The sequence below is a fragment of the Drosophila subobscura genome, chromosome E (assembly GCF_008121235.1).
Source record: "Drosophila subobscura isolate 14011-0131.10 chromosome E, UCBerk_Dsub_1.0, whole genome shotgun sequence".
NCBI classification, from domain to species: Eukaryota; Metazoa; Arthropoda; class Insecta; order Diptera; family Drosophilidae; genus Drosophila; species Drosophila subobscura.
Window position 1 is genome coordinate 8,900,052 of NC_048531.1, and position 8,852 is coordinate 8,908,903.

Below are 8,852 nucleotides of genomic sequence, written 5' to 3' on the forward strand. Positions count from 1 at the left end.
CTGGTCTATGTATACATGTGCGTTTATGTAAATTTAAAAAGAAAAAAATATCCAACAAACGTTTCACAGACAGCGGGAATTTGTTTGCTGTCTAAAATATTACAATTTTCATTTGTAAGTTTCATCGCACGCACAAACATATAAAAACAAATATAAGAAACATGAAAATAAATTGGCATCGCAGCCTAAACATGGATACTGATGCACAGATGTACATACATATGTACATACGTACATACATACCTACACAGATACACAGAACAGTGAGTTCCCGCAGTCATGCTTCTGGCACATACTTTTTAGCTACTTTGACTAAAGCAATAACATTAGCACTTGGCTGGCGCTGTTTTTGCCACAAAACTATTTCTGGCAGCTTACAAGAACAAGAACCGAAAAACTAATATATACAATAGCTACATACATACATACATATGTATGTATATATGTACATACAATGGATGTACAACCAAAAAGCTTAAAAAACTGTAAAAAAATTTGAGTATGTTTTTGGGAATTTTGAACTTGGCACAAGGGATGGAACGAGAAAGCCGCGAGGGAACGGAACAAAGTCTAAGTGGGTTGTTCTCTGCTTTGAGCTGCATACATAAATATGCATGATGTACAAACATGTAAATATGTACATATGTATGTACATACGTCTACATGTGTAGATGGCTAGAATGGATGGCTGTTAGAGGGACTGGCGACAAAGAGCACAGAGCACAGAAACTGCGTCTGGTCTGCAAGTGCGTTCTGCATCTGCAAATACTCGTGCAGCAGATACGAGTACGATGGCGAGTACGAGTACGAGTGCATGTCTGTAGTAAGTGTGGTACGGTCAATGCACAGACTGAGACGGCCAGACAAATATTTGTTTGCTTTTGTTGTCTCTGCAAATGGGTGGAAGTGGGTGTGGATGTGAATGTGGAGGTGGAGGTGGAGGTGGAGGCCTGACCACGTCACATCACCCAGCCGGTCGGTCCTCATCGTCGTCGTCATCCATATGGTAAAACTATTTTTAAAAATGTTTTAATTATTTGCTGGCATATTCCTTAAAGCGTTGACTAGTCGGCGGCGTCTCCGTCTGCTGGTCTGGGGCCATGAGGGATGGTGGGGGCACTGCCAGAATGTGCAACAACTTTAGAGGTTTTCTCTGTTTGGTGCATGTTTTTTTGCGTGGGCTTTGATTTTTACTTTTATTCTCTCTGTGCATAGTACATTAAGTGTGAAGTTTTCTCCCAATAGAAATATTATTGTCGCGTCGCGCCTAATGTGTCGCAGCTTGCATGTAATTTTCTCTTTTGTCACCCGCCAACACTCACTCTCCCTCCCTGCCTCCCATGCATTCCCTTGCATTCCCAAGCATTCCCATGCATTCCCGTACACAAAATGTCTGGGAGATCAAATCCCACCCGTGCCAGCAGCTGCATCAGAAGTTTGCGCTCCCCCCTGCAGTCACCTGAAGAGAGAGAGAGAGAGGAGTGTGAGTATTGGAAATGGAACGCTGCGCTCTCTGGGAATTCCTCAACTGTTATACAGTAAGTTAGCAAAGCTGCCATTCGACATTTTGGAACAACAAATTCAATGCTTTAACCGTAACCAACGATCGTCGTTCTTTAGAGCAAGTCAAACATCGATTCTATCGGCCAGCGACAATGGAAACACCAAGTACAAGTGGTGGTCGTGCCCCTGCTGCGGCTTTGCCACAATGCATTTGCTATTTATTTTTTTAAACGTCAGCAGAGGCAGTCCAGACTTGAGACGGCCAACAAACCGCAAGCATGCTCGCTTTACAGGCTTCTCTTAACCCGTAGACAAGACGCCCAATGAAGCGAGAAAAATTACTGTTTGTTAAGTGAGTTTGTCAACAAGAGGCGTGTGCGCATCGCAGAGCCATATGCACATACACACATGCATGTTTACATACGTATGTATGTTGAAGAGACAGAGAGACAGAGACATAGACAGATGGAGAGATACAAACAAGTATCATTAACGCAATGCCCAAACCGTTAGAGAGAGAGACATTCGAGTTTGGGAGAGCTGGAGTTGGTGGCATTGGCATCTTTACCCGGAAGCCGACTTCAAAAACTCCATAACTCTGAGTATTTTTCTGCAGAACTTTTCTTTGGTTTGGCTTGGCTTGGCTTGGTTTGTCTGTGTATAGGAAGGTGGTGCGCTGCGGTGCGGTGCAATGCCATTGCAATGTATGTAATTGAATACCTGGCATGGACATTTTTACCCGGCACATACCCTAACTTTCGCAAGAGCCTACTCATTTCCTCTTGACGAATGTTTTGTTTATTTCTGGTGTATCTAAAGGGTATCTAAAGACTCGGCTACTGAGACCACCTTTCCTTTTGAATACTGTTCTTGTTTGGGTTCTTGTTCTGTCTAAAAATGGTACTTGGACCCCATCATAGACATCTCGCATACAGAAGCCAGCACAGCGGGCGCAACGCCAAGCCAAGGCTACTGCTCCCCACTGGTCCGTCCGTCCACTGGTCACTGGACCCTGGACATACACATATTGTCAGCAATTACTCATTTATGGCCAGCCAGCGGCATTTCTCGCTCTCGACCCCTATGCGTGTGCAGCGTGCGCTCCTTTTGCGGCCACTTATTAGAGCATTTCAGAGGGTATAACACTTTTGGTCACAGAAGGAAGCAGCAGTAACGCATGGGATGGAACACTCCAGCTGTAAGGGAATTAAAAGCGTCGGCCTTCAAACCTTATTTTCACTCACCCCAGCGAGCGGTTTGGGATGCATTGAATTCATGCATAAGTTGTACTCCCTTCGACTATTGGCTTCTGGTTTCTATATATAACGATTAAGTACGTGGAATTACAACATCGTATTAATAGTATCGGTAATTTTCCACTGAAAAAACCTTGTCCAAATCTTCCGTTTCCATCGAAACATCCACAGCTAAATAGACATAAACGTCCAAAACTAATCCCATTTGTTTCGATTAAATGAATCCAGTCCACACGAATCATACGAGTAATGTAGGGATGAACTTTACTCCCGATTAAAGCTAATCAGGCCATGTCATCGTCTATTTTTTTGACAGCCGATAGTGGGTTCGTAAGGGCTCGCATATCTGACCTCTGACACATTATCGCTCGCAGCAACAGTTGCCTTATCGCTGCTGCTGCTGCTGCCGCTGCCGCTGCCGCTGCTGCTGCTGTTGTCTACGATCTGGAGCTGGAGTTGGTCTTGGCCTGGGGCCCGGGCCTGCGGCTGATAAGCAAAATTTCAATTTTCAAAATCCAGCAATCACAAATCGATGTTCTATTTTAATAAGGGCATTAAAAATACATTTTCATGGTGGTGCACGAAGACTGTCTGTGGACAGAGAGAGGCAGTCAGTCAGTGAGTCGATAATCAGTTCGGCGAGAAGATTTTCTTTGGGCGGGCCACGTGGGGTTATCGGTCGTCCAAATGCAAGTGAGTGAATCTTATTTCATATTTTATTTTTCAAACGTTTATGTGCCATTTGACACACTTGCAGATGCTCTCAAACACACTTACACAATGCAATCGACCAGAGGGACTCGGGCTATCAGTCGGTCGACTGTGTACAGTGGAACCTTTTAATCTGGGGGTACACTACCCCATTCCAGCCAGCACAGCACTGACTTGTGTGTACCGATGATAGTCAGGTTCTGAGTGCATGAATCGAATGAAATCTATTCTTGAACCCCTCTGAACTTTGAGCTACAAAATGCAATGGCTAAAGTAGTCACAAAAGTTCAGAAAGTTCACTGAACACAAAGATCTCTCTGTTGCTTAAGATCTATGAGGTAATACTTGGTAGGATCCATGAGGGATTCGATTCATTCACTTGCACTGCCGCGCCTCTGCTCGTGTTATCCTCCTTTTCATTTAACTTTTAACATTTTGACATTTTCGCTTTAGCGATGGCCGACTGAGAATTGGCCGCGTTCCCGCGCTGCTCCCTGCGCTGCTCCCTGCACTGCCCTGCCCTGCCGATCGTCTCTTAAATGGCGCCCCCAAGAACTATTCTTTATTTTTTCTGTCCACTTGCACGTCTGTCTAGCCGTCAGTTGTAGCCGGCGCAGCGCGGCGCGGCGCGGCGGTTCGCTTTTAGTTTTTAGCATTTACTTGTGGCATAGTTGGCATTTTTGTAGCCACTCGCACTCGATCTCTGTGCACAATATATGGTATGTTTATTCTCGTTTTGCCTTAGTCGTATTCTATATGTTTTATTTGTATGGCCTGTACGAGGGCCGCAAATGCCGCGTGCTCATCACTTGCAGACACTTTAGAATGCCAGCAGCCAGCAGCCAGCATCTCTGAGATACGCTCTCAGAGTGCAAATGCAGAAAGATATAAAATCGAATTGCTTTGAAGGATAGTAAGCCAGAGTTTAGCATGTTTTATACTTGACGCAGGTCCAACAGCATTGGGGAAATTTGTCCTGCGTGTTCACGCCAGACTCTTCGCACGCGGCGAACGTCGCTGGTAGCTGGCAGCTAAGTAAAAGCATAATTATGCAATGGAATAGAGAGCAGGCAGCTAAACTCACTAATGTATCAGAGTATCGCCATTCCCGGACATGCAGTAGACGATGCCACAAAAGTCTTTGTGCTGCTGGTACTCGTACTTTTGAATGGCTCCAGCAGGGCCTGTGCAGGTCTCTGCAACGGCATCGCCAGGGAATTTTTTATAGTGAACCAACGACTTGGCCCCGACAAGGAGCACCAGCAGGCTGAGTAGTGGGTACCGCCAAGTAGCCATAATGCCAGTTTCTAGTCAGACAATGCACTGACTCTGGCTTTTATAGTCCAATATTCAAATTAGCAGCAGCAGGTGGAAGCTGACATGCGATTCAAATGAAAATCGCTGGCTTCTCGGTAGCCCCAAATGGGTTTCCTCTGACAGCTTGCTTCATGCGAATGGCAGTTCCGAACTGTTCTAGAAAACTGTGTTGAAAGCCCATCCAGGCGACTTTTGCTAACTACTCAACTGTTTGTTTAGAACCCTGTAAGGACTCTGAGCTCTGAGCATTCCCAGATTAATTCATGCAAGCGCGAAATTTCTTGATTTTCTTCTACCTGCCGCTGCTGCTCTCGTGTGCGGCTGGCTATCGACAGGGGAAGGTAGGGGTATGCGTATCCTAATTGCGGCATGCAGCCACCCACTTACCGCCCCTTCTTACAGCAGCAGCGACATCGAGCAGTGCGTAAGCGAATGGCCAGGCCACAGCATTTGCTCGAGGACTTTGCACCCATCAGCACGGCGGCAGGAGGAGCAGAAGGAGATTCTAGTCTGGCTGGTGAGGAAGCCCCCGGCAGTGGAGTTGGCAAGCAGTGCGTCGAATCTCCATCGGGCTGCAATGTCAAGGAGATCTTCAAGCCCGGCGATCCCAAGGAGAAGTCTTCTGCCATAGCCATACAGGCGGCGCAGGACGCAAAGGCGGCCAACGAGGCGCAGGGGGCAGCAGGACAGGCCGCGGCGCAGCACATCAAGCTGGAGCTGGCCGAGAAGGCATTCCAGTCGGCCAAGGCCGCAGAGGCGGCTCTCATGGGCAAGCAGATGATGGTCGATCAGCTGGAGCAGGAGGTGAACGAGGCCAGCGCCGTGATCGAGCAGGAAACCAATGCGCTGCAGGGCACAGAGATCAACATGAAGGCGGCCATGGATGCCGCCCGTTTGGCCAGCCAACAGTTCCAGGCATTCAGCGAGCTGCACAAAACCTTCGAGCAGAACCTGGCCAACATCCAGACAGTGGCCATGGGCGTCCAGCAGGAGATGTCCTCCAAGACACAGCTGCTCGAGGCTGCTCAGAACCGGATTACACTGCTCCGGAAGCAGTTGCAGGGCGCCCACGAGGACTACGAGAAGACCAAACAGGCCGCCTACAAGGCTGCCTGTGCAGCCGTCGATGCCAGGCAGAAGGCTTCCAATAATATCGAATCCCCCGTCAGCAGTCAATAATGGAGCTGAGGCGGAGGCCAGCAAAACACACAAACCCAATGCCAATCGTACATCATATATTTTGTAGATGATTCTTTTATTTCAACATTAAATGATTCCTTCAATACTTTTGCACCAAGAACAGCTCAGGCTGCTAGGTTTTTGGTGCCAGAGGAAACTCTAGAATCAGCTGCAGTTGTGCACTTGCAATCGAGTCTGAAATTACACACGAAAAGCGCACAGAAATTTCCCTAGAAGAACACTTTCGCATGTGCGGAGCATGGAGAACTTTCCGCGAAATTCGTGGGTTTAGCCATGAGGAGGGATCAGGGGAAAGAATTACTATAAAGGGCTCAATCCAGCAGGTTAACATCGGCAGTTCCAAAGCAAAATTAAACATGAATTATACCCGCACTTTGATACGAATACTAATTGGGCTGCTGGTCGCTTCCCAGGCCGATGCTCTGGTGCACTATTTCAAGCTGGAAGCAGGCGCACGTAATGCACTCCAATCTTCCCATTCCTCATTCAGTTGATTATTTTTATTGATTTTTGCTCAGAGGAAGGCTGCAAGGGTCCAGGTGGCGATTTGAAAGTAGACGAAACGGCAAAGGACCCAAATTTTTGCGGCGTCTTTGCATGCCAGAACGATAAAGGCGATGCCCTCATACACTAGCAAGTATTACCCATCATTCACACATAATTTAAAACTCAATCACGGGAATAAACTTATAATGCAGCTGCCAAAAACCAGTCGGCTTTGCGGCCTGCGATGGAAACGGCGTTAAGACTACAGCGGACTGGCCCGATTGCTGTTGGCTTTGCGTGAGGGAGGTGAACTGTGCCAAAAACGAACAAGAAGCGACCACGGAGCCCATTTAGAGTTGCACATTCAATTATTGTTTTCCATGTGAAATGATTAATCATGGCCCAATAAACGGGTTTCATCTTGCATGGGCATCGATTACTCCTAGCTCCTAGCTGCCTTGAGTTGTTTTCCAGATGTACCTCGAATCAGGTGTAGTTGTTTGGGGCATATAAAAGGGCCCAAACAGCAAAGGTACTCGCAATCGAACGATTTCCACTGGCTGCATCGGTTCTTCCATAAATTGGTTGCCCAAAATGAAATACTTTCTGCTGCTAATCATGATTGGGCTCATGCCCCTGGCTTATACACTGGTGCACAAAGACAATTGGGGCAAGAGTGCAGGTAAATCACTTCCCTGCTGCCCTTTTCTGCTCTCTCAATAGGTGATACTCGAACTATTTCAGATGGCAAAGGCTGCAAGACCCCAAAGGGGGACCTTAAGCCGGGCGGCTCGGTGCAAGACGATAAAGTTTGCGGCATTTTCTTTTGCAACAGCAAAGACGGGCACGGCCTCATCCACTAGCAAGTATCCAGCCCCGACATTCGGTGATCCTTTGTAATCCTTTTTCATGTGTTTAGCTGCCAAATCCCAGCCACATTCGCAGAGTGCAGTGGCACTGGCGTGAGCACAGATATCGATTATCCCGATTGCTGTTGGATTTGCGTGAAGGAGAAGGACTGCAGCAAGGGGGGCGATGCAGGAAAAGCAGGAAAAGAGAAGGCCCCCAAGAAGCCTGTACTCTAAAACTATATTTGAAGAGCAATGCATATTTGAAGATAAATATGTAGTAATAATAATACTTAAAAGTCAACAGCTAGTGTACGCGACGCATTGCCAACAGCAGTCGGGGAAGGTGGCTAACGTATGAATGCCAGTTTCGTCGCACTCCTGGAACGGAACTGGGGCTTGGCAACTGCCAGCAAGCACATTTCTGATTCATTTGAAATTCGGGTAACAGTTTGCTTCACTTACTAATTTAACGCAGTCGTTCCGTCTTCACCCCAGCACACATAGTTGCCACACATTTCTGGGTGACGGACAACTTGCTGAAAACTGATCTTGCGACCATCCGGCAGAGCGCAGCCCCCAGCGTTATCTGAAGACTTGCTCCATGCCACCAATGAGTGTGTGCCGGACACGGCCATCATTAGAATGATAATGCACTGCAGGATAGCCATGATGAAAGACTAGTCGATGACTGTCGCTGGCGTTTACTTTTATAGCAAATTCTTAGTTGATTCACAGCGATGGGCCAGGGCAAGCTTAGAAGCAGGTGGCTTGGGTGCAGGGCCAGTTGTACGTTGACGGTTTATATCGGGCAAACAGCTGCTTTTATTATTAAATCAACAATCTATGTACGCAGTGCACATATAACAGCATTCGGGATAATAATGATACGTCATGACGCCAGTCTCGTTGCACTCCTGAAACGGGACAGTAATTTGGCAACTGCAGGTGCATGACATTAGCCACTTGGATTATTCGAGTGGGCTGAAATCACATTGTGTCCCTTACTATGAAATCGCGGTGGTGCCATCTTCAGCCCAGCACAGATAGTCGGCGCACATTTCTTCGTGATCGACATGGATGCCAACCTTAATTATGCGGCCGTCTGGCAGAGCGCATTTGCCTGGCTTTTCGTCTGGATATTTTCGCCAGACCAACAACGGCAATGTGCCGGACACGGCCAGCATCAAAATGATAATGCACTTCAGCAGAGCCATGATTAAAGACGAGTCTGTGACCAAATGAAAGGAACTGTGGCAGGGACTTACTTTTATAGCCAATATTTAGTTGTGGGACTCCAAAGAAAACCTTCAAACACTCTTAATACTTTTCCTTATCGCATTTCTGTGATACTTTTACAAAGTAAACACCATAATCATAGGAAACTTTAGGAGCAGTTGGCTTGCAACGGGAGTCGAATTGCTCAGCGGATCGTATTGAATATTTCTGCGAATTGTGATGGCCATCGCGTGGGGACAATCACATCGACTTGGCTACTATAAAGGGCACTGGCAGCCAGGCGTAGAACCTT

The 8,852-nt window shown here is 47.1% G+C and overlaps 2 protein-coding genes across 3 annotated transcripts; one reads left to right on the plus strand and one right to left on the minus strand.

The window, feature by feature from the left end:
* Positions 1 to 4,238: 4,238 nt before the first annotated feature.
* LOC117890794 lies at positions 4,239 to 4,829 on the minus strand. The gene is made up of 2 exons (XM_034795870.1): positions 4,555 to 4,829; positions 4,239 to 4,501 (listed from the first exon to the last, which is right to left on the minus strand). Exons 1-2 carry the CDS (start codon positions 4,764 to 4,766, stop codon positions 4,396 to 4,398), a joined length of 318 nt encoding a protein of 105 aa, XP_034651761.1. The 5' UTR covers positions 4,767 to 4,829; the 3' UTR covers positions 4,239 to 4,395.
* A 172-nt stretch (positions 4,830 to 5,001) lies between these two features.
* LOC117890766 lies at positions 5,002 to 5,976 on the plus strand. Of its 2 annotated transcripts, none has more exons than XM_034795833.1 (2): positions 5,002 to 5,128; positions 5,193 to 5,976. In XM_034795833.1, exons 1-2 carry the CDS (start codon positions 5,051 to 5,053, stop codon positions 5,964 to 5,966), a joined length of 852 nt encoding a protein of 283 aa, XP_034651724.1. In that variant the 5' UTR covers positions 5,002 to 5,050; the 3' UTR covers positions 5,967 to 5,976. The 2 variants fall into 2 exon arrangements, with proteins under 2 accessions (XP_034651724.1, XP_034651723.1); XM_034795832.1 differs by having other exon boundaries at positions 5,016 to 5,128; positions 5,190 to 5,976.
* Positions 5,977 to 8,852: the final 2,876 nt, after the last annotated feature.

Excerpts from the sequence above, each read along its gene's own strand:
- LOC117890766 (XM_034795832.1), top strand. The coding sequence starts at position 5,051 with ATGCAAGCGCGAAATTTCTTGATTTTCTTCTACCTGCCGCTGCTGCTC. Across the intron at positions 5,129-5,189 it reads CTGGCTATCGACAGGGGAAG|CAGCAGCGACATCGAGCAGT; the intron begins GTAGGGGTATGC and ends CCCTTCTTACAG.
- LOC117890794 (XM_034795870.1), bottom strand. The coding sequence starts at position 4,766 with ATGGCTACTTGGCGGTACCCACTACTCAGCCTGCTGGTGCTCCTTGTC. Across the intron at positions 4,502-4,554 it reads GGCGATACTCTGATACATTA|CTGCCAGCTACCAGCGACGT; the intron begins GTGAGTTTAGCT and ends GCTTTTACTTAG.